Below are 23005 nucleotides of genomic sequence, written 5' to 3'. Positions count from 1 at the left end.
AAATCCATAATAAAAATAATCCCTACTTTTCCTAACATGGCCCAGTTCATGAAGTGCCTCCTGATCCGTCATCACACTGATGTGCCAGAGGGACCGGGGAGGCGCAGCTGACCTTGTTTTATGCGGTCACAACAGGGAGGGCCCAGGAGCCCAAGGCAGGCAGGGAACACCCCCTACCCTGTCCTGCCTTCTGAGTGGGCGCAGAGTCAGCCAGGGGAGGCTGCAGGAGCACCTGCCGAGGGTCTGGCCCCGGCTGCCCTGAGGAGCTGTGGGGTCTGGCCTCTGAAGGGATTGGTTGGTGAGCTGGGCCCTGCCACCCACTATAGCTGCCCAGTCTGCCTGCCTCTGGCCTGGGAATGCAGGGCAGGGGCCAGAGCAGGAAGCAACTCCACCCAGGCCCAGGTGGCCTGGCCAGAACAGGCTCACACTGTGGTGGGTCAGCTCTGGGCCTATCAGTGGACACTGCTGAAGCCCCAGGGGGATGTAGCATCTTGACCCCATCCTTGCTATTCCCACCTGGCCTGGTGACTCCAGCCCATGAGAGGCAGCAGCGGCTGAGATACAACCTAACAGCTGATGGTCTTTGGTGCTGCACAACGTGACAGCCCAGCCCATCCAGCCCAGTGGGAGGACACGTCACCCAGGGCCAGGGCTGACCCCACACTGCTCCCGGATGCATCTGCCACCCCCAGCTGGTGCCCCAGCAATGGAGTGCCCTGCCTGGGGCTGGCAGAGTGTGCCTGATGAAGCCAGATTCCCAGGGGCAACCCAGCCCTGAGGAAGGAGGGCAGAGAGTGGGGGCGGTGCTAGGGCCTGGCCCAGGTGGCAGGAGTGGGCGGGGCACCTGCCTGGGCTCTGCCCGCCTGTGTGCCCGGCTCACTCGTCCATCACTTCGCCCTCGCCATCACTTGGCCCTTGTCATCTTTGCCCTAGCGGTCACCGTCCAAGGTAGGTCTGGTGAACTGGCTCCTTGCGCTGAGCAGGAAACCGAGGCCTGGGGCTCTGGGGCTTGCCCAGGTCCCATTGGGCTGACCTGGACCACCCTAACCCCCGAGGCACCCTTGCCTGTCCGTCTGCGGGCGAGGGCAGCCGCCCTGCGTGTCGCAACGGGCCGGCCTGACCGGTGGAGAGGACCCCTCCGTCCGCGGGCTGGCTGCGTGGGGAGCCGCGTCCGTGCGCCGTGCGCGCCGCCCGCGCCGCCCGCAGTGCCCGCCGAACCAGCGCCGTGCGCCGAAGCCGGGGGCGCGCAGGTCGGGCGGCGGCGGCTGCGGCTGCGGCGGCTGCGCGCAGGTAAGGCTGGCGGAGACGGGGGAGGGGGCTGCGGACCGGGCTGCCACCGCCCCCAGCCTGGGAAGCCCCCGCCCACGTGACTCTCTGAGAACCTGAGCCGCCGGGTGGGGTGCTGGAACTCGGGGTCTCTAGGAGGGAGCCCCTGCTCGCCTCCCTGGCTGCCCCTGAAAAGTCCCCCTACTCCCCCGGCTCTCACCCTCACTCCTGGCTGACCCTCCCAGGAGCTCCCTCCACGGCCTGAGGCAGGCGAGGTCACACTCCTGGCAGGACCTGCCCACACTTCCCAGGTCAAGGAAGTCGGTTCTCTGGCTCCCAGCCTCAGTGATGAGGGCAGGGGATGGAGGACAGCAAGGGGCTCCCTGGACCCCTTGAGTGGGCTGCAGCAAGGGAGACAGGAGCGACCTGCCCTCACTTGGCCGCAGCTGGCCGGGTTTCCTGAGAGGTCTGAACCTGTGGCTGTGACGGGCGGGCCCACCCTCAAGAGACGGGACCAGGGGCTTGTAGGCAGGTCAGAGAAGACACTGGGCAGTGGGAGGCTGCAGGGGTTCCAAGTCTTGGACCAGCTGCTCAGCCTGGGACCCCAAAATCCCCAGCACTTGCCCCCAGCCCCCTGGCCAGAGATGCAAATAGCAGCCTCACTCTCCTGGCCCCTGGATTAACCTGCCCTCGGGGTGGGCTTTGCCCATGCAAAGCAGGGGGAGGCACGTGTGGGTGTGGGTATGGGTGTGTGTGTCAGGGTCCCACCCCTGACACGATAGGTTTCTGCTACCAGGAGTGGAAAGTGGGTCTTGCAGGTGGAGGGTCAGGGGACCTGTCCTGTTCTGCTATCCCCCAGCACCGGGACATTACCCCACCTTCTCCAACCCACAGGCCCAGCCTTGGTGAGGCTTTGCTGGTGGGTAGGGGTGGAAAGTTTTCTCTGCAGTTAATTAGCCCCATGGGAGGTGGGGGGCAGGCACACAGGGCCTCATTAGTGGGGCCTCAGCTCCAGCCCTGTACCCTGGTGAGTGGCATGGGCTGTGGGGGCCTCCCTAGGCAGTGAGCTGGTGTCAGTGTGATAGGGTGGGGGCTCCCTCCCTCCTTTTGTTGGGGGGGTGGGAGGGGGCTCACCAGTGGGGATGGAGCATCTGGAGGGTGATCGTAGGCTGGCAGCCCCCTGGCTCTGTTGATTCCTCCCATACCTTCTAGCCCCAGGCTGGCCACTTCCGAAGCCCCGGATGCCATGGAGGAGTGGGACGTGCCCCAGATGAAGAAAGAGGTGGAGAGCCTCAAGTACCAGCTGGCCTTCAAGAGGGAGATGTCATCCAAGACTATCCCTGAGTGAGTCCCCAGGACCCCATGGAGCCCCGGCCACACCCCACCCAAGGCCAGCCATGATCTGCATCTCGTTTCCCTGCTCTGTGCTCATTTGTATGAGCCAAAACCACACCCCCACACACTGCCATCAGGCAGCACTTGAGGGAGGGCAGGTGCCCTCGTGCTCACCCTCCCCTCCCCACCCACAGGCTCCTCAAGTGGATTGAGGACGGGATCCCCAAGGACCCCTTCCTGAACCCCGACCTGATGAAGAACAACCCGTGGGTGGAGAAGGGCAAGTGTGCCATCCTGTGAGGCCCCCACACCCCAGACTCACGCCTCCCTGTGAAGAGAACGACTCTGTAAAAGTGTGACTTTTATAAAGAGTTTTCAAGCATGTACATGCTTTTGTACATTTTCTAGGAGAGACAAAGCAACACCCAGGCACCCAGTGTGTATCTGGGGACATCTGGTGTGGCTCCAGGGTGGCCGGTGTGGATCCAGGGTGTCTGGCACAACCCCAGAGTGTCCGGCATGGACAGGGGAGTCTGGCACGGCCCCCACAGTGTCCAGCATAGATCCTGGGGACGTCAAGTGTGGGTCAGAGTATCTAGCACAGCCAAGGTGGCAGCATGGATCCTGGGGGCTTGGTGTGGCCCAGGCTACAGCAGGTCCCTGATGTACAGGCTGCGCCGCACGGCGTTGGAGACGCCCTCCTTGAAGCGGAACCAGACGTCGCTCCTGCCCACCGCGGTGCCCATGCGCTGCTCGGCCGTGTCAGTCTCAGGGGCTGCGTGCTCTGCAGGGGCCACACAGTCGTTCCTCCACCCGACCCTGACCCCAGTCCCTCAACCACCCCCACCTCCCCACACACCTGTGCTCGGGGCTGCCGCTCTCTTGACAACCACACGACCGAAGAAGTCCCTCTCGGGCTAAAGGAGATAGGCCGGTCAGGTTCACGGGGGCTGACCCACAGCGGACAGTCCCCTACCTGGTGGGAGGGCCCAGAGGCCATCTCCCAGGGAAGAGGGATCTCGTGGCACCTCTGGGCAATGGCCCCCTACCCTCACCCCAGCGCGGACCCTCTCTGCAAGTGTTCCCTCCACCCTTCACCACCCTCACAGTCGCCTGCTCCCTGCCAAGGTCAGGTCCAGGGTGGGAGGTGCCAGCATCCTGCCCAGATGAGAAACTGAAGCCAGGTGGAACCATCATGCTGAACAGCAGGGAGCTGGACCTCCAGGACTTAGAACCATAGGACTCCAAGGTCGCCCACCCAGGCCCACGTGGCCCCACCCTCTGGCCACCTAGCCCCGCCCCCCCATTAGGGTTAGGGTTACCACACCTGCTCCTCCAGGGCAGCTCTCTTCAGGATGCACTCCAGCCGCTGCTCGTGGCTGCATGGGGCAGATGGCTGCGCCCCTTTCTCCCCAGTGCCCCCCAGGGGACCCCCGTCCACCTACAGGAAGTCACGTACAGTGAGCGCTGACTGGGCAGGATCATACCAGGGACGGTGTCCACTCTGAGGGCCCTGCTCTGCTCAGAGCCTGGGGTGGGCTCACCTGGGGGCCGACCCTAGCCCGGGCCAAGGCCTCCACCCGCCGCATCTTCTCCACTTCAATCTCACGGGCAATGAGCTGCTTGGCCTGGTAGGTGAGGGGCTTGCGGGTGGGCAGCTCGGGAAAGCGGCAGACATCCTCCACGTTCCTGCTCTCGGGGTGAGCAGGGCAGGGCAGGACACCAGGGCACTCAGTCAGCAGAGACGGGGCAGGAGCTACTCACTAGCACCGACCCCAACTGCCGGAATGCAACAATGCAGGACCGGGTCCAGTCCTGTCCCTGCCGCATCCAGCTCTGTGGCAGCAGGGGTGTTATCCACTCTGAGCCTCTGTTTCCCCAGCTGTATGTGGGCTTGAAGAGGGCTGCAAGGGAGGAACTGACACAACGTGGCATGGCCTGGATTCAGGCCTGGGGCTGGGTGCTTGGGAACCAGCATCATTACTGCCTCAAGGATCTGCATCTGGACACCACTGCTGCCGGTCCTCCATCCCCACGACCCTCTCAGGACAGAGAAACAGGGCCCTGGGGAGCTCAAGGGCCCTCTGGGGGTAGCTCCTGGGGGCACTGAGAGGCTCTGCAGTTAACCTCAGGTCCCAGGGCTATGCCCACCCCCCAGTCACATCTGGGCAAGGAATGAGCTAGGACTGACTCTCCCACCCTCCAATGGGGAAACAGACTCACACCTCCAAAGCCATGCATTTAGACTCACGCCGAGCAATCACCATGGCACTTGGAGCCCAGCCCCCCAGCCTCCTGCCCCCAGGCACCCCCACCCCAGGTGCTGCACAGACTCACGGCTCCAGCCTGTAAACATACTGCCCATCGGGCGTGCGCTCCTGGCAGTAGGTGAGGCTATAGGCGAGCATGGTGCCCACGAGGCTGGCCAGCTGCTGTTTCTCTCGGGCGCTGTACAGCTGTGTGCTCACCTGTGGGATGGTGGGCAGCAGGCAGGGGTGCTAAGCGTGGCCAGGGGCCTGCCCCCACCAGGAGCCACAGCCCTTCCAGGCAAGGCACTCACAGGGCGCAGCTTGGGTGCGAGGATGTCCAGGAGCAGGCAGAGGGTGTCCAGGATGAGCGCCTGCGGTGCAGCCCGGCTGCGGGTGGCTGGCGTGATGCCCGACACCAGCGTCTGCATCAGGTTGTGTGTCCGGCTCATCCGATTCTGGGCCTGGGGTGGAGGGCGGACGAGGACCAAGTCACCCAGGGCCCCAGTGTTAGACCCTGGGTATGGGCAGGGCGTGGGGCGCACCTCCTGCTGGCTGGTGGGAAAGGTGATCCTCGGCACATGGCTGGAGGCAAAGAGCAGGTGGAACGCCGGGGGCAGGAAGGGCAGGTAGCGCAGCAGCTGGAAGCTCTGGCCGTGGTGGGCGGCCCGGCTCAGCAGGTCGTCGAAGGCCAGCCAGTCAAGTGCTATGCACACGGCTGCCAAGCTGGAGTCCCGCAGCCTCAGCCGCAAGAAGTTGTCGAAAAGGCCCTGCGGGCAGGTGGACGGGCCAGTTCCCTGAGCCCCTCCAGCCTCACGCCCCCCCAGCCCACAGCACAAGCACCACACAGTGGGACCCTTCCCCTCCCACCTGCCTGCAAGGCCCAGGGTCTCAGGCACAGCTGCAGACACCAGCAAGTAGCCACAGGGCCCTGGGGATGGGGGTGGCCAGGAAGGCCCACCCTGCCACCCCAACTCTGGTTTGACCAAGACCCTGAGACATGTGAGAAAGAAGCCCCCAACCCCTCCCTAAAGGAAGTTCTGTTCACCAGAATCAAGGACACAGAGCCCCCACTCTTGTTCCATGTGGGAATCCCTCCCCTCCAGCCACCACACTGCCCTCCACACAGTGGATTTCCAGATTTGCAAGGATCCCCAGCTGCTAATCCAAAGCTGCTTAGCCAGGGAGGCAACTTACACCAGGCTTCCCAGGGGATGGGGGGCATCCACCACCTGCTCTCCACCCCACGTGCACCCACGTCCCTGTTCCCACAGCTCACATCCAGAATCCAGCCCCTTCCAGCTACTGCCGGGGCCCTTCAGATAGTTCCCCAAGAGCAGCCAGAGTGACCCCATCATACGACCCCACGCTGGCCATCCCCCTCCTGCCAGGGTCAGTCCTTCCTCCCAGCCTGTCCCTGCTCCCACCCCTTCTCAGAAGCCTCCCGATGCCCCGTGTCCACTCCCCGCCCTCCCACCCGCCTGTTTCTCCTCGGGCTCAGCACCATCTGAAGCGTGTCCCACTCACTGTCTGGGGATGAGAAACACTGCCAGATGCTGGCCCCTTGCCCCTCAGCCCCCCGCAAAGGTTTGAGGTAGAGCATGGTTACCTGGACCACCTTTTCGTGCTCACCCGCAGAAGCGGCCACATGCAAGATGTGGTAGAACCGCTGAGAGGCCGCGGTCAGGGGCACCTTGGTAGCGAGGGGCCCTGAACCCACGTGCCCATCACCGAGCAGGAGTGTGTGGGAGGGCAGGGTCGGGTCCTGACCCATGCGGTGCCTGCAGAGAGGGCCCTGAGGCTGGAGTGGAGCCCCCGCCCCATCACCCTGGACCCAGCCCTGCCCACCCTTTCCCTCCCGGCGGCACCAGCTTGTATACGTTTACGATACCCTGAGGTCCCCGAGAAGGGACAGTGAGGGAGGCCGAGGCAGAGCCAAGCAGCCCCCAGGGCCGTGCAGCCTCACACCCCGTCAGCAAAGGCAGAGCTGGCTGGCATTCCAGACTGGGGCTGGCCTACCTACCTCCGGGCCTGGGGCAGCTGGAAGACCTCCTGCCACACGGAGAAGAGGCCCTTGCGCTGGTCCTTGAGGCCAATGCGTGTGGTCTGCACAGCCTGAACGCTCAGCTCCCGCTGGCCCCGCCCATGCAGGAACTGGACATGGGGTGGGGGGGTGGGGCGGTGAGAGTGGCTGACCCCCCACCCGTGTAGAAACTAGACACGGCGGTGGTGTGGGGATGGGGGAGTGCCGGCTGCTGGCTGCCCCTGCCCCACCCCCGCCACGGCCACCTGCCCACCTGTAGGGCATTGATGCAGGCGCGGATGTCGTTGTCTGTCTTCTCGCAGAGGGCCGCCAGCGCGCCAGGGTCAGGCCGCATGCCCCGCCGCAGGGAGATCTGCAGGGAAGTGAGAGGGTGAGTGTCCCCCCGACCCCCACCCTAAAGCCACCTCCTCCCTAGAAACAGGGGTCAGCTCCTATCCTATGGGGAGCAAAGGCCGAAAATCCCTGAGGAAAGACCTCGGTCGCTGCTTGGAACCACCCACCACCAGAGACCAAACTGTCCCAGCACCTCCACCCCATATCCTGGGACCAGCTGGGAGGCTGGGGGCCTGACGGCAGACGGAGGGCAGCCCTCACGGACCTCCTGGAGCCGCTGTGTGAGCCTGGAGGGCAGCGTGGGCGGGAAGTGGAGCAGGAGTGCCTGCTGCTTCAGCTGCCGAAGGGAGGGCACGAACCTGTGGGATGAGCGGTTTGCACAGCGAGCCCACCTGGCCAGGGCCGCCAGGGTGCGTGCCACAGCCCAGCAGGCGTGGGGCACGCCCACCCAGCGGAGACCCCGTCCCGCCCCGCCCCACTCACTGGTCATTGCAGATGCAGATGATGGGCCTCATCAGGATCCCCCCTTCCGCCCGGCGCCGCCGCCCCCCGCCCGTGGGCACAGCGGGGCCCCCTGGCTCTGCCTCCTGTCGGCCCTGGCGATCCAAGACGCTCAGGAGAACATTGATGGCAGCCTGAGGGGACATGCAGACGGAGGTGAGTCACAGCCCCCACTGCCTGCCCACCCGGCCGCAGCACACCCAGGAGGCCCACCGTGGGGGCCCCGTCGATCTCATCGATAACCAGGCAGTTGGGCCTCCCACCAGTGCCCAACACCGACTCCATCTGCGTGGCTGCCTCGATGCGCGTTCGGAAGGCCTCAGGGCTGCGGTCATCACTGGAACCAAGAGGCCAGGGAGGGGCTGTCAGGGCAGCCATGGCCTCAGCCAGTGCAGCAGCCATGGCCTCAGCCAGGGCAGCAGCCAGTGTCCCCAGCAGGACAATTTCCCAGGGCAGAGCCACCACGTGTACAACTCACGGATACTACACAAGGCCACCCCATGACACTGTGGCCAAATCCCAGTGAGCCCTGAGGATGGACAATTCCACAGCCCACCACCCCCAGGCTTTCAGGGTTGTATCCCAGGCTCGACCAGACATACCAGGACAAAAGGAGACCTGGCCCTCCCCCAACTCACCTCGCGTTCATTTCCACCACAGAGTACCCAGCATGCCGCGCAATCACATGGGCCAGGGTGGTCTTGCCCAGCCCTGGGGGCCCACACAGCAGCGCCACCTGCAGCCGAGGCAGGAGAAAACGTGCTGTAACCCACACCACCTCACGGACTCTGGGAGACCCTGACCCAACCGCCAGAGACTGAAAATCCTATCCCATGAAGCTCAGTGCTAAGAGATGTTCTCCTGCCCTGCCCCAGTCACCAAAGGAAAACAAGCCCCTGCCTGCTGGTCGTGCAGAGCGAGAATAAAGCCTTGCCTGAAGTGAGTTACGTTTGTACCTGACAAGGACACAGCTGTTACTGACGTGACTAACAGCCAGAACCCACCCACAGTCCAGCATAATCACTGTGGGGAGGTGCAGGGCCCTGCAAGGAGTGCTAGTCTTATCTAAGTCATTAGAAGAAAGGACTCAATTCCCAGCTCACATTGCTGACACTCCTCACCTAGACCCTGACATCGTTCCACCTACACCCTCGGGGGCAGTAAATGTGCCTCATGGCCCCCAGAGGCTGCAATGGTGCCAGCCATCCAGAGAACAGCCCACGGCCAGGTGGGCTCACCTTCTGCCGGGGCCGCCCGCTTGGATCCAGCTCAGCCTCCAGCATCTCCTCTAGCACCTGTCCGTGGCTTTTCCACTTGCTGGAGGCTGTGGCCTCCTTGCCACCACGGGCCGGTTCCACACTGGGTCTGGGCTTCCGGGTGGGCCGCTCTCGGCCAAACACCACCAAGTCCCACAGCTTCAGCCACTTGAGGAGGCAGCGGTTGGTGAACTGCAAGAAGAGAGGCCCAGCCTGGGGGGGCGGCCACCAGCACCAAGGACTCCTAGTGCCTGCCCCTCATGTCACCCTACTGTCATGAGCCCAAAGACACACACAGTGATGCTGAGGCTGAATGACAAGTGATGACCGGTGAAAGGCTCTGTACTGGCCTCAGTTTCCCCACCTACAATTCAACGAGGCTGGTCAAATCCCTTCTCCAAATCCTGACCCCTCTGTGGGCTGGCAAAATGAAGACCTGCTAGGCCCTAAGTACTTTTCTCTCGGCAACAAAGAAGCCAGTCACACTTCACTTAAGCAAAAACAGGACCTCACGTCGTCACTGAGCAGCTCCGTATAGCGTTGGGGTGCGAACTCATCCACCCAGAGGCAATGCTGGGAAGCATCTTGGCTGTCAGCCGGCTCCTCCTCAGAGGCCCCCGAGGGCTGGGGCCCCTCCTCCACCTCCTCTGACCTAAGACTGGAGAGCATTGTGCCCTGAGCCACTGGGCCTTAACCCCATGCAGGGATCACACCCCCCAGAATACATGCTGGTGGTCAGCAGTCCAAGGACCGGTGAGGACCTCAGAGGTGGAGGGGCCCACTGTGTCACCTGCACAGTGTGTCCGAGAGCCGCTGGGCCTCTTCCAGCAGTCGCTGCCGCCGCTGTGCAGACAATGGGGTTGGAATCAGGATGGCTCAGCCAGCCATTCACCCCTGAGCTACCTCTCCCTTCCCAGCAAACCCCAGCAGACCCTACCTCGCTGTCGATCTTCTCCTTCAGGGAGGCAAAGGACACACCCAGCAGATCCAGCTGGCCACGGCCACGCCACCGGATGTCAAGAAGAGGGCTCTGCAGGGAAGGGAGAGCATCAGTCACCCTCCTCTAGGTTATGGGATTTCTACAACCCCCCTCCCAACAGTGCTCAGGGACCTAGATGGCATTTCCTAGCATCAACGGGCCACAAGGAGCCCCTTCTCACCAGGGACCCCAAGGGATCATTGGAATGGCAGCAGATCTAAGGTGGAGGAGAAGAGAAAAGAAAAAAAGAAGTAAAAAGAAGGAGAAGAAGAAAAAAGAAGAGAAAGAGGAGGAAAGTGAAGGAGAAAGATGGCTCTCCCGAGTGGAAGACTAGAGGCCAGATGGACCTCTAGAGGGGTTCCCAGGGTCAGGGTAGGGGATGTGATGTCCAGGCCCCCGCTCGTGTCTGCACAGCACCCACCTGGACCCCAGTGCCCACTGGGTCAGCCTGAAGCACTAGAAAGGCCCGGTTGCCGTCAGTGGAGGTCACATTGATGTAGTCCTCCAAGACAGGGGGCCGCCTCAGGACAGGATTGCGGGCGGCTGGCGAGGCCTTAGTGAGACCCACATCAGCCCCAGTGTCCAAGGGCCTGGGAAGGGACCATGACCATCTTGGGGATTCCTGGGGAAGGGACTTGGATCCACTGCTGGCTACCCAGCCCTCCCACAGACCCCCAATCCCCAGCCTTCAAGACGTTGTCGAAGAAACCAGATCCTTCCAAGATACTGAGATACCTGTACCCCAAGCTACACACCCCTTGCCCCATAGTTCAGCAGGGACCTCAGGACTCGGTGGGGGGGTGATGTCCTGAGTCGGGGAGTCAGGAGGCAGCGGCTCTTCCATCTCATCGGACCTGAAGTTCAGTCTCCTGGCAGCCTCCAGCCTGGACCGTTTGACTTTGGGGGCTGGGGAGACACATGGAAGGAACAGAGGTCCTTCTCCAGCCTCGAACCCCACCCCTATGCTCTGGGCCCCCGGAAAACATACTAGGGGGCAAGGGTCTGTCCCCGTGGATGTCAGCGGCCAGCTGCCTCTTCCTGGCACCGCCCTTGCTGTTCCTTGGAGGTCCGCCTGGAGAGCAGTGAGTGGCAGCGTTCCCTCCAGCAATGGTCTCCTCGAACGTCAGGCGGGGCCGGCCCACGGTGGGCCAGGGGTCCCTGGAAGGTGACATGGCGGTTGTCCCTGCGGAGAGAAAACTCACAGCAGTCATGCAAAGCATTTCGTCTGCACACAGTCACAGCCCCCGAGGTCGGCGGCGCTGCAGGGCCCTGCTCTCTCTCAGGTTGTTGCTGCCTCCCGGCCTTCGCGCCTCCCCTCCGAGCAGCCCTCCTGGAATCCCCGGGTGGGCCAGACCCCTGTCGAGCTACGGGGGACGAGGCCACGGCAGTGCCCACGCCTACCTTCCAGCTCGGCCAGCACCTCGAGCTCGGCCGCGAACTGGCTGTGGAAGTCATCCTCGACGCCGTACAGCTCCTGCTCGTAGTCCTCCATGGCCGCCCGCCGCCGGCTGCGAACCTCCCGCGCCCAGCGCGCAGCTCCTGCCCAAAGCGACCCGGCGCCGCCAATCAACGGCCGGCGTATCCGGACGCTCGCCATTGGTCAGCGGGAGGGGCGGGGCGTGGGCGGGGCTGCGCGCGCAGGCCGGGCGGGGCTGAGTCCGTACGTTGGAGCTGGAGCGGCGGGATCCGGGCGCTCTCCATTGGTCAGCACGGCCGCCCGTCTGCGCCGTGGGCGGGACGTGGGCGGGACGTGGGCGGGACTGAGCGCCCAGGCTGGGCCCGGCGAGGCGCACCTCTGTGGTCCTAGTGACTGCTCCGGGGCTGCTGGGCCACGAGGCAGGGAGACGCGAGGCAGGAGCCAGGGCCGGGCAGCAGCATCGGGGGCCCAGACGGCGCAGCTCAGCTGCAGGTCGATCTCGGAATGGGCAGGGGCGCGGGAAGTGTTCGCAGTGGAGTCCGCCGGGCACCTCTCCGCCTGTGCCCATCAGACGCGGGAGGCGAGGGTTCCTCGGAGGGGAGGCAGGGCAGGGGACGTCTACGTGGGAGAGGGAGAGCCCCATCCCCTGCCCTGCACCCCACCCCACTCAGGAAAAGGCTCCTATCGCGCGTCCGTGGCCCGTCCGGGAAGGGTCCGTGGGAGCAGGCTGGAGCGCAAGACTGCTTCTCCCCAGGCCCGGGTCTGGCAGGACTAACTCACAGCCAGAGCCTAGGGCAACACTAGCTCCCCTGATATTGGCCAGACCCCTGCTACTTGACACCCTGCTACTTGACTCAGAGGTGGGAGTGCAGGCACACAGTAGGTCTGCAAGCTTGCCTGACACAGCCTCGGTGGCTTCAGACCCAGGGCCCTGGGGAGCAGGGGTGTCCACGCCAGGTGGGCAGGACCCTGATGTGGGCTGGGCACCCCATGACCCCGCTCCATGCACTTGCCCTGCATTGCAGCCACCATGGAGCCAGGCAGCGTGGAGAACCTGTGTGTCGTGTACCGGAGCCGTGACTTCCTGGTGGTGAACAAGCACTGGGATGTGCGCATCGACAGCAAGTCCTGGTGGGAGACGCTGACCCTCCAGAAGCAGCTGCGGCACCGCTTCCCAGAGCTGGCCGACCCTGACACCTGCTACGGGTTCAGGTACCCACAGCAGCCTCCGTCGGTGGGAAGCGGCCCACAGCCCAGCCACCACTGATCCTCTGCCCCATGCCAGGTTCTGCCACCAACTGGACTTCTCCACCAGCGGGGCACTCTGTGTGGCCCTGAACAAGGCAGCCGCAGGCAGTGCCTACAGGTGCTTCAAGGACCGGAGAGTCACCAAGGCTTATCTGGCTCTGGTAAGGCCCAGCTGGTCCTTGGAGCAGGAGACTCCAACACTCAATCCACTTTGACAGCCTCTGGCTGTCAGATGGGTTTCCCAGCAGTGGTGGGTGACCCCGTGAGCAGCGTGTGACCCCCTTCCTGGCAGGTGCGGGGGCACGTCCAGGAGAGCCGAATGACCATCAGCTATGCTATTGGCAAGAACAGCACAGAAGGCCGGACCCACACCATGTGCATTGAGGGCACACAGGGTACGGAGGGCAGGGGGTGGGGGCCAGGGGCACAGTCGTCCAGTGGGGACCCTGGGTAGGCTGGGGCAACCCGGGCAGGCGACCTGGGATTGGGGTGGACTCAGCCATGGAGCTGGCCCAGCCAACTCTCTGGGCTTTCCTTGCTCCCTTCAGGCTGTGAGAACCCAAAACCAAGCCTCACTGAGCTGGTGGTCCTGGAACACGGACTGTATGCAGGTGATCCTGTCTCCAAAGTGCTGTTGCAGCCTCTCACGGGTGTGTCCAGGGCGCGTGTGCCCAGGTCTCCTTGCTATCTGCTGATGGTGTCCTGCCTTGGGCATCTCCTGGCACAGGGCACCGAAGTGTCCCCATCACACAGGAAAGGAACCTGCCCAGGGTCTCCCAGCATTGCTGGCCAGGCTGACTCCTCCCCCACACTCAGCCTCACAGCCTGCAGCCTCTTGCCCTGTACGAGGTCGCTCTGGCCTGGGTTCTCTAGTTGATCGAGCATCGCCCTGGCCTCACCAGGGGCAACCCCAGAAGTCGCTTCTGTTCTGAGTTCTGACGTCTTTGTGGCATGAAACAGGGAGGTCTGCTGCCCCCAGGGGTTGTGTGAGGCTTCAAGGACGGTGCTGGGCATGATGTGAATGGGTAGGGGGTGGGCATGGGGTGGCGCCCCCGCCTGACTGGCCCCCTCTCCTCCCCAAAGGACGGACGCACCAGCTGCGCGTGCACTGCAGCGCCCTGGGCCACCCCATCGTGGGGGACCAGACCTATGGCCAGGCCTCGAACCAGGAGGACCAGCCCTTCCGCATGATGCTCCACGCCTTCTACCTGCGCATCCCCACATGCACCGAGTGCGTGGAGGCCTGCACGCCCGACCCCTTCGTGCCCACCCTCGATGCCTGCTGGAGCCCCCACACCCTGGTGCAGCCACTGGACGAGCTCGTCCAGGTCCTCCGGGCTGCCCCAGACCCTGACCCCACAGAAGGGGGCCCCAGGCCCTGCAGCCCCTCCACGCCCCTGCCCGGGCCGGGCCGGCCCCCACCGCCCCCTGCCAAGCTCCCTGAGACAGAAGCACAGCGGGCCTCCTGCCTGAAGTGGCTGTCGGAGTGGACGCTGGAGCCGGACAACTGAGAGCATCGTGCTGGGGTGGGGATGGCAGGCTGGGACTCCAACGGTTGGGGGCTGCAGGTCAGAGTCCTGGACACATCCCTGCAATGGCCAGGCCTGGCCAGCAGGGGGAGCCAGGCAGCTGCAATTCCAGAGGATTAAGCTCTTGGGCTGTGGGACCCACATGGGCCTCCCTCCCAACACCCCAACCCCCACAAACTGCCCCAGAGCACCTCCCTGGTTCTAGAGCCTCAACCCCAGGAACTTATTTGTAGACTTGATCGGGGTCACTCTGGAAGAGGCAGAGCCAGGACCTGGGCCACCCTCAAGGTGGGCTCCTCCTGGGCCCCCAGCCAACACCCCAGAGCACCGTGCTCCACGCTGCTTTGCTTGGACCCTCTGTGGCCATCACCCCAGCCTGGCTGGGTTCTCCATCTGCAGACCTCAACCCTCCTTGCTAGGCCCGTCTGACCTTGTGCCTTTGCTTCTGCTAGACTCTGCCCCCTCCACCTGCATCCTGAGCGTCTCACATGGAGGTGGGTGTGGGCCACACTCCTCAGCCCCCACCTCACGTGCCATCCCTCCAGGCCTGCCCTGAGCGCTGCTCCATGGGGTCTTCCGGGCCCCTAATTGCGGCTGCTGCCTCCGTCACCTGCCTGGCAATTTCCAGGCAGGACCTCAGCCTGAGAGCAAGGGCAGCCCACCAGCCCCCCCCCTCCATCCCCACAACACGGCCACGCCTCCCCAGCCATAGCTGAGCTCTGAGAACTGGGAATAAACGCTCAATGACTGACCCTGCAAGTGACCATGAATGTGCCTGATGTGGGGATTTCAGGGGGCTCACACCCCCACCCCATCCCTTCACTGGACAGACCTTTGCCCTAGACCCCAACAGGAGCCAGGACGGACCTTATAATCCTAGCTGCTGACCTGCCCACCCCCCATTCAGTGAACACCCTGCAGCCCTGGTGTGGGGGCTGGGCTCTGAGTAGGGGACAGAGCTGGGTCAGCTGCATCCCTGGAGGACCCCAAGACCCACAGCCAAAACCATCAGAGCATCCACCTGGTCCCACCAGTGTTCTCCGTAGAGCTGCTGCCCTCACAGTGCAAACCTTGGGGCCCTCCAACACCTCAGAATGCCACGGGAGGGCTGGCGCCTAGGCCTCCAGCCAGTTTGAGGTCACACACCATGTCCCTGTGCCCAACTAGGCTAGGCCCCTCCTCTTGGCCGGCCAAGGCAGACAGGCCCTATTGTGGGGCTCCTGGGCTCACCCCACCTGTAACCACAGCAAGCTCTCAGCCCGGGTGGAGCCAGAGGCAGCCCCCCACCCCACCCCCACCCCGCATGGGGCCTCTGCAGAGACCCAGGTCCCAGCCTCTGCTCCCCCGTCTCCTCATCTGTAACAGGATCGGAGGGACCCACGGGGCAGCAGCCCGGACAGATGGATGGCTACTGTGATGTGCCCAGCACAACCCTTTCTCGTCAGATGGGGGCGGGGTGGGAGAGCATCACCTTCCTGGCACTCCGAGCACCTCACCTCCTTGCTGAGGACTGCCCCACCTCTCCCCCCACCACCCTCCGCTCCACCTCCTTCCCACTACCTTCAACCTCTGCCCTCCTCTCCCCGCCACCATCTGCCCCCCCACACCCTAATGCCCTCCTCTGCCATCAACTCTTACCTGTTTCACCTCCTTCTCAGCATTTCACCACTGTCTCCTCCTTAGGTCCCTGCGGAGCATCAGCCCCTCACCCACAGCGTGGCCCGGCCCACAGACCCTGCTCAGTGAGTGTGTATAGAGAATGAAAGAATGGTCCCCAAAGGACTCAGGGCCGTGAGCCCACTTTGTGCAGGCTTCCCGCCTCTCCCCACGCCCCCTCCTCACGGCCCCACCCCCTACACCTCTGGGCGGTGCTCAGCCATTGTCATGCCTGCTGTTGCCACACGGGGTCACTGCTGACCCCGGCCCCTCATAGCCCCGTCCTCTTGAGACTGCGGTGACCTTTGGAAGTTCCATTTCCCATGGACACACCCAGGTGCTTCCCAACTGCTGGCACCTGCCAGAGGGTCTGGACCTACAGGGGCTGTGGCCAAGCCAGGACCACCCTGACAGCCCTTCCTTCCAGGGGCCCCCAGGGGCCCCTCCCCACCCAGCTCAGGCAGGGCTACCCCACAACACCCCAAAGGGTGGCCAGGTCTTCCTCTCTGTGCCCCAGCGACTGGCCACATGTTGGGGCCCTCCCTGGGGCACAGGTCCTGAACTCTGGAGGGCGTTTCTCATGCCAGGACAGAGAGAATCATTTTTCTTCAGCTGGCTGGCATCATTGCTGTCCCCCCGCTCAGGTCCCAGGAAGCTGCTGGTGAGGCCAGGGAGCCAAGGGTCACCCCCATCCCCACCCTTCTGTAGCCAGAAGTCTCGGCTGGGCCAGGAACCAGCCTCCAGGGCCCCCACCCCCGACCCCAGCCACAGGGACGGGAGCACACAGCCGACGCCACCACGTGGCCCTGGGGCTCCAGCCCCTGCTTACTGCCAAATGGCCTGAGGAGGTCAGCCAGGTTGGGGCCTTGGGACGACCCTGACTGATGGTCTGCAGGGTAGGACCAGTTGGCTGAGGAGGGGCCTAGGGGAGAGCGGAGGGCAGGCATGACCCGCCGCAGAGCACTGACCTGGGCATGACAGCCTGGCTCAGGGCCCATGGGCTGAGCCTGCAGAGCAAGCGACAAGACAGACAGGAAGAGGGGTAGACTGGACAGACAGACAGGCAGCCACGGAGGGAGGGAAGGCAGGATGGAAGGGCAACAGGGGCCCAGGGGTAGGAACTGCCCTGGGGATGTTCCATGTATATTTCCCCTCTCCCCACAGCCTGGCTCCTCCCCCTGAAGAGCCCTGTCAGCCCCTCTGAGAACCCCCAGGACCACAGATCCCGACCTTGCTCCCTACAGGTATGCTGCCTCTCCCGTTGGCCCCAGGACATGGGGTCCACCCAGTCCATCTGCCCCCCACAGCCTACTGTGGGGCAGCCCGTGAGCGGTCATGCTCCAGGGGGCACAATGCCAGCAGGTCAGGAGCACACCCAAGTGCCCAACCCTGCCCCTGCTCACTCTGTGTGGACAGGGACAAGCCGTCAGCCAGCGTGGGCCTCAGTCTCCTCGTGTGTACGGCAAGCATTGTGCCGTGCTGCTGGCGGGGGCCGGATTCCACGAGCAGTACAGGACAGAGCTGGGGATGGGTGTGACTCTCTACAGCCCAGCACTTGCTCTGTTGCTGTGGTCATTTGTCCACCCGGGGCCTTGGGCTTCCCTAGAGGCCAAACCCAAAAGGGGCAGCCAGCATCTGGCCTCCTGCACTCACTGGCCTATGGGGAGTGTCCTTCAGCCAGGCCTGGACCCTGAGGTGGGTGGAGACCCCACCACCAAGTGACATCCCACCCCCACAGACCCCTCAGCACCCAGAGCTCCAGCAAGCCCTCAGCCAAAACTGACTGCTCCAGAGCTGACCAGCCAGCCTCAGGGGGTCAGTGCTAGAGCCCAGGGTGAGCCTGCCCACCTCCAGCGGGACCTGCTCCCTGGACCCCGCCCCCCCTCCAGACCCTGGGGGTCACTGTCCTCACTGCCACACACCCTGCCAGATGGAGCTGAGCTGGCCCTCCTGGTGGCCAAGGGGCCCTTGGAAGCCCATCCTGGGCCAGCTGGATGGGGAGTCACTGGACAGTTTTCAGGGGAGAGGGGCTGTCACCACAAGCTCTGGGTGCCCTCCAGCTCTAGATGCTGCAGCTGGACTCCCATGGGGCCTATCCAGGGGCCGGGGAGCGATCCTCAGCTGGTCCCTCCAGCTGCCGGTCCCCCAGGGTCAGCACCTCTGCTTGTCTGCGGGGCTGGCTCGATGGGCATGTGTGGCCCTTGATGCAGGTGGTAGTTGTTCAGCGGCTGAACCCATGTCATGGGGGCTCAAGGCCCCAGAGCCCTCTTGGCCCTGCCAAGCAGAGGCAGATGTGGTGAAAGCTGGGGCCAAGGGCCAGCCTGGGGCACCCAGCCCGCCCCACCTCAGCTGGGGAAGAAGTGTCTGTGGGCATCTTCATTCCCAACCCTCCCGCAGCCACACCTCCTGCTCTGCCTTGGAGACCTGCCCTGTGGAGCCGTCCCTGTCCTGGGCCCCAGGGTGCTGGGCCCCAGGGCCACATGTGTGGCAGGCACAGCTCTCCCATTGAGGCTGCCTGCACACCCTCCCTGCCCCACAGTGCACACACGTGTGGACATGCATAGCCGGCTCTGCTCCAGTATCCACAGTACAGAAACACGCCACATGTCACTCAACCCAGGCCCCACAGTGGAGCCACGAGTGCCTAAGATCCCTGCAGGGGACACATGAACCACATGCACCACGTGTGCACATAGATGTGTGTGCTCCTCGGTGCACACGGATGTGCATGTGTGCTCACACATGGATGCCAGCACACGTCAAGTGCAGGTGTACACGTGTACAAACGCAGGTGCGACCCTCAGGGCAAGGTCATGGCTGAGCCAGGCCCCCCAGGGGAGGGGTATGTGCTGGGCAGCCGCCAACTGGGAGCTAAGCCTCCCGCTCCTGTGAGGCTGGGGAGCAGGTGCCCACTGCTCTTGGGGCCTCCAGGGGCTGACAAGGCTGCATCACCTGGTATAGCCCCAGCCCCTCCCCTACACATCTGCCTGGCAGGCGTCACTGCAGGAGTGGGTGGCTGGCAGGGCAGGGTGCTGAGCGAGCTATGGAGGTGAGCGGAGACCATGGTGCCCCCACCCTGCACCACCCCTGCGCCCCGAAGCTCAGTTGCAGGGGCTGACACAGAGCAGGGTGGGACCACTGGTGTCTGGACTCCTGGCACCACGTCTACAATATCCCCGCTTCTGATATCTGCCGCCTGGACCTGGAGCAGCCTCCTTCTAGGACAGACAGATTTCTTGGTGCTCAGGTGGGGGGCGGGGGTGGGACGGGAGCCGCGACCAACTGGACGCACAGGGCCCCAGCTGTGAGTCTGGCCTCTGTGTGGCCCTGGGCAGGTAGCTGAGCCCCTCTGAGCCTCCGTCTTGGCCCCCACTTGGGGCGGTTACCTCCCCATCTTCCTCCTGGGCCATGCAGAGTCCAGAGGCGCACAGGTGCCCCAAGCCAGCAGCCCGTGCAAGGCCGTGGTCCAGGAGCCAGCAGTGTGGACCAGGCTCCCTGGCGCAACCTCCTCCCCAGGCCTCAGTTTCGGTCTCCACCACAGCCAGAGCTGCCAGCAGGCTGCAGCATGGGCTGTGCCCGGGGCCAGGTCTCACTGGGCATCCGAGGCCCTGAGAAGGGAAGGGGGCTGCCTGGGCCGCCTGGTGTGGGGGTGAAGCTGGGGCTGCACCAGGGTAGGTTGGGGGCCAGCAGGCCTCTCACCCCAGCTGCTGCAGGGACTCACTGGGACCGCTGCCCACCCCCACCTCCGAGCTGTTGAGAGAGCTGTCCACTGGAGACACAGCAGCCAAGCTGCAGATCCCCTGAGCCCTGACCTGTGATAAGAAAGCCGGGATTTGGCCTGGCTCCCCCTCTGCTGCTCCCTTTTGTTCCAGAGACACATTGCTTGTGGGTTGTGCCCTCCTGAAAGACGAAGAGACACGGCTGCAGCCCAAGGTTCGGGGTCACCTGCCCTGCATGGCACCTGTCCTGTGTGACCCTGGGTGGTGACCTCCCCTCTGTACCCTGCCCCGGCCTCACCACCTCCTGTCTCCTCTCCAGCTTGACCCAGACCCGCTGCCTGTGACCCCGGTGCCTTCCTGCCAGGATGACCAGTGGGCACCACAGCCATGGGCCCCAGAGCAGGTGAGATGACTCTCCCTCCCCTCTTGGGGGGCAGCTCCCATGGCCGGCTCCTCGGGGTAGCAGGACCACCCTCTTTCCTCCTGAGCCTCTACTGGGGGTCCGGGAAGGGAAGGGGGTGGCACAGATGGGGCACTGCAGGTGGGGGTTCTGTTGGGGACAAGGCAGGGACAAGGCGGGCCATGGCTAGAAGGGACTGAGCAACCGAGGAGCAGGAGAAGGTGGTAGCTGACCCCTGTCCCTCTGCTCGGGGGTTTCAGGGCTCAGACTGTGAAGACAGAGCCACAGGGGGTGGAGGGAGAAGGTGCACACACGTGGACACTGGTAGGCATGCATACAGGCCATCACATAGGCATGTACATGCTTCCAGACACACAGTCACATGCCACCAGCTACACATCGTCACAGAATGTATACACTGCCACACCAGCAGGCACACAGGTCTACTGTGTAGTCATGCATGCCATCCCACACATGTACACCTCACCATACTTGTGTATACACCACCACCACTGTACATACCATTAGGGGCACAGGCATACAGCATCAGACAGTCGTGTATACAGGTAGACACACTGCCACACATGTTCACCTGGTCACACAGCACGCTCAGACCCAGGCTGGCACACAGGTGACCAGCACCGTGGAGCTCCCAAGGACTCCGTATTGGGGCTGTCACAGGCCCACCCGGGACACAGGGAGCCCTGGGGAGACCGACACTGGACGCTCCCACACAGATGCTTATGGCCTGTTCTGTTCCAAGTGCCCTGGTGAGCCCAGGCCTCGCCCTCCTGGTGTCACTCACTGCCCACTGCTCTCATCCCCAGGCCGAGGGTGCCACCCAGGGAGGGCTGGATGTCAGCAGGGCCAACATGTGGGCCAGGTGAGTGCAGGTTTGGAGTCACAATCAAGTTTCCCCAACAGATTCCTTGGCAGGCCTGGGTGGGGGTGAGAAGGAGGGACCATCTCCAGGGTCTGCATTTGACGGCCCAGACATGGCCGGGGCAGGACTGACTCCCGGCTCCTATATGGGGGGCCTGGCCCTGCCTGCCCAGGTCACTCGCTGGAGATGGCTCAGGGCAGCTGGTGTCCTTCATCAGAGTCACACCCACATGGCTGGGACAGGACCCCAGGCCATCGCGGCTGGCTGGGGCCCGGGTCCCCCACCTCGGCCCGGCAGACAATCACTTTTTGTTTTTCTGGGGGGTGCCGCGTCATGCGGCATGTGGGATCTTAGTTCCCCGACCAGGGATCAAACCCACACCCCTTGCATTGGAAGCACGGAGTCTTAACCACTGGACTGCCAGGGAAGTCCCGACAATCACTTCTTGTCCTGAGGCCTCTCAGCTTTCTTCTTTCCGCCCCAAGCTCTGCTGCCCTCTCAGGTCCCAAACTGAGACTCTGTCCTGGTGGGGGTTGGAGGCCACTGATCTGCCATCAATCAATTGATCAGTCAGTTGACTGATCAGGCAGGGCTGGAGGCCAAGCTGGACCAGCTGGGCCCAGGCTAAGGTCTCATGAGACCTGACCCTCCCCTGTGCACGGATCTTACTAGATTCACATCATGAGGAAGGCCTGGCTGCAGACACCCAACAGGTGCCCTTCAAAACCTCAGCCATGGCTGGGACCTCAGAGCCCCAAGCTCTGGAACTGGGCCTCAACCAGACCCTGAGTCTGGACAGGGGCCACTTTTAAGCCCTGCTCATAGCTCAGAGCCCAGCACCAACAGGGCGCCCTCGGGGGAAATGTGTGGTATGCATATGCTGACAGCCAGAGCCTTGCTGTCCACACCTCCTGGGTCTCTCACCCCCACCCTGTGTTGAGGAGTCTGACCTCCACCCCAAATGCTGCAGTCTGGGACCCCTACTCCCTCTGCCCCTCACTGTCTATCTCCTTTCTGCCCAGTGCCAACACCTCCCTCCTGCAAGGCTTCTGGTGCCAGCCGGCCAGTCAGCTAGCCCGGGACCAGCTTGCCGCTCTGATCAGGAGGATGGAGACGCAGCATGTCCTCCTCGGAGCCTGGCAGGTCAGCGGCGGTCCTTACCAAGACTGCCTGGGTGTCGAGGGCAAGGGCAGACTCCCTGGAGAAGGGCCCCAGGGACGGGCAGGAAGGGAGGCATCCCTGGCAGAGGACCCAGGCAGCAAGGGCCAGGAATGTGGTGCCAGGACACGGAGTAGCTCTCCTGAGCACAAGGGCCCTGTGCTGGAGAGCTGCACGATTGTCTCTGGCTGACACAAGATGCGCCCCTCAGGTCACCCAGCGGACAGGAAGTTAGCCTCTGAGGTGGGCTTCTCTCTCCCCTGGATGATGTTCCAGTGTGGCCCACTTTGGACTGTTTCCAGGACTTCTCACCAATCACCCACAGACTCCTGCCTCTTGTTCTTGGTTTGGTGAGGGCTTGCCTACCTGGCCTCCATCTGGCACCTGTGGCAGGTCCTCCAGGCTCCCCGAGGGTGAGGGATCTTCCAGCCTGCTGGCCTCTCCTCCACCTGGGCTGTGAGAGGGGCCAGCTGAGCTCACCTGGACCCACAGCTGACCCAAGCGTCACCAGTCCCTGAGTTTAATAAAAAAAAGGAAGGAAAGAAAGCTATTGTCTTATTATAAAATTAATATAAAATTAGTAATAAATCTGAAACAACCCCAAAGTAGGCCAAGTAAGTGGGACAAGACGTCCAGGCAGGGGTGCATTGGATGAGCAGATCCTCAGTGAGCCAATGTGGTGCAGTGGGGGCTGGGGTGGGCAAGGGCCTGATGCCAGAGGAGAGGGGGCTCTCAAGCTGGGTTTGACCCGTTCTGAGGCCGGTTCTCGTTGTGGAGGTTGAGGCAGGAAGAGGAAAACATGAAGTCCAGGGACAGAGAGCCAGCAGGCAGAAGGAGGGGACGGGTGGACGTGGGGACAGGGGCTGAGAGGTAGGTGGGGGGCCCTAAGATGGGCAGAGGGAAAGGGGCTGGGCAAGCCCCCGGCCGGGCAAGGAAGTGACACGCTGCCTGCCCTGCCCAGCTCAGCTGTCTGGCCAACCTGGCCGCCCGGCAAGGCCTCCAGGGCGACTTCGAGCTCCACCCCACCAACCTGCT

At 63.6% G+C, this 23005-nt stretch overlaps 4 protein-coding genes across 11 annotated transcripts; 3 read left to right on the top strand and 1 right to left on the bottom strand.

Annotated features, from left to right (window-relative positions):
• The first annotated feature begins 798 nt into the window (after positions 1-798).
• Positions 799-2987, top strand: GNG13 (G protein subunit gamma 13). 2 transcript variants are annotated; one of them, XM_033429305.2, is made up of 3 exons: positions 799-948; positions 2479-2610; positions 2796-2987. In XM_033429305.2, the coding sequence occupies exons 2-3, from the start codon at positions 2513-2515 to the stop codon at positions 2899-2901; spliced, it is 204 nt and encodes a 67-aa protein (XP_033285196.1). In that variant the 5' UTR covers positions 799-948; positions 2479-2512; the 3' UTR covers positions 2902-2987. The 2 variants fall into 2 exon arrangements, with proteins under 2 accessions (XP_033285196.1, XP_033285197.1); XM_033429306.2 differs by lacking the exon at positions 799-948 and adding an exon at positions 1212-1290.
• Positions 2947-11764, bottom strand: CHTF18 (chromosome transmission fidelity factor 18). 4 transcript variants are annotated; one of them, XM_033429237.2, is made up of 23 exons: positions 11625-11764; positions 11362-11499; positions 10949-11143; positions 10716-10866; positions 10382-10550; positions 9919-10011; positions 9772-9824; positions 9495-9639; positions 8964-9173; positions 8364-8461; positions 7939-8062; positions 7708-7859; positions 7490-7583; positions 7145-7243; positions 6871-7001; positions 6457-6628; positions 5393-5617; positions 5162-5311; positions 4939-5069; positions 4146-4290; positions 3929-4042; positions 3461-3518; positions 2947-3385 (listed from the first exon to the last, which is right to left on the bottom strand). In XM_033429237.2, the coding sequence occupies exons 1-23, from the start codon at positions 11659-11661 to the stop codon at positions 3249-3251; spliced, it is 3021 nt and encodes a 1006-aa protein (XP_033285128.2). In that variant the 5' UTR covers positions 11662-11764; the 3' UTR covers positions 2947-3248. The 4 variants fall into 4 exon arrangements, with proteins under 4 accessions (XP_033285128.2, XP_033285127.2, XP_033285130.2 ...); XM_033429236.2 differs by having other exon boundaries at positions 5162-5617; XM_033429239.2 differs by lacking the exons at positions 10949-11143; positions 11362-11499; positions 11625-11764 and having other exon boundaries at positions 5162-5617; positions 10382-10513; positions 10716-10860.
• RPUSD1 (RNA pseudouridine synthase domain containing 1) lies at positions 11737-14840 on the top strand. 2 transcript variants are annotated; one of them, XM_033429293.2, is made up of 6 exons: positions 11737-11869; positions 12403-12589; positions 12663-12786; positions 12918-13020; positions 13174-13275; positions 13709-14840. In XM_033429293.2, exons 2-6 carry the CDS (start codon positions 12408-12410, stop codon positions 14134-14136), a joined length of 939 nt encoding a protein of 312 aa, XP_033285184.1. In that variant the 5' UTR covers positions 11737-11869; positions 12403-12407; the 3' UTR covers positions 14137-14840. The 2 variants fall into 2 exon arrangements, with proteins under 2 accessions (XP_033285184.1, XP_004270400.2); XM_004270352.4 differs by lacking the exon at positions 11737-11869 and having other exon boundaries at positions 12381-12589.
• Positions 14841-15713: 873 nt separating this feature from the next.
• On the top strand, positions 15714-22162 carry LOC101279558 (mesothelin-like protein). 3 transcript variants are annotated; one of them, XR_007472391.1, is made up of 5 exons: positions 15714-15896; positions 16975-19743; positions 19849-19932; positions 20757-20812; positions 21835-21966. XR_007472391.1 is itself a non-coding variant. In XM_033429304.2 (2 exons), the coding sequence occupies exons 1-2, from the start codon at positions 20667-20669 to the stop codon at positions 22160-22162; spliced, it is 474 nt and encodes a 157-aa protein (XP_033285195.2). In that variant the 5' UTR covers positions 20597-20666. The 3 variants fall into 3 exon arrangements, 1 of the variants encoding a protein (XP_033285195.2); XR_007472390.1 differs by having other exon boundaries at positions 16975-19932; XM_033429304.2 differs by lacking the exons at positions 15714-15896; positions 16975-19743; positions 19849-19932 and having other exon boundaries at positions 20597-20812; positions 21835-22162.
• The last annotated feature ends 843 nt before the right edge of the window (positions 22163-23005 follow it).

This window comes from Orcinus orca, chromosome 16, assembly GCF_937001465.1.
Source record: "Orcinus orca chromosome 16, mOrcOrc1.1, whole genome shotgun sequence".
In the NCBI taxonomy this organism is placed as follows: Eukaryota; Metazoa; Chordata; class Mammalia; order Artiodactyla; family Delphinidae; genus Orcinus; species Orcinus orca.
Note: the sequence above shows the minus strand (reverse complement) of the source record. Positions and strands in the feature narration are given on the sequence as shown.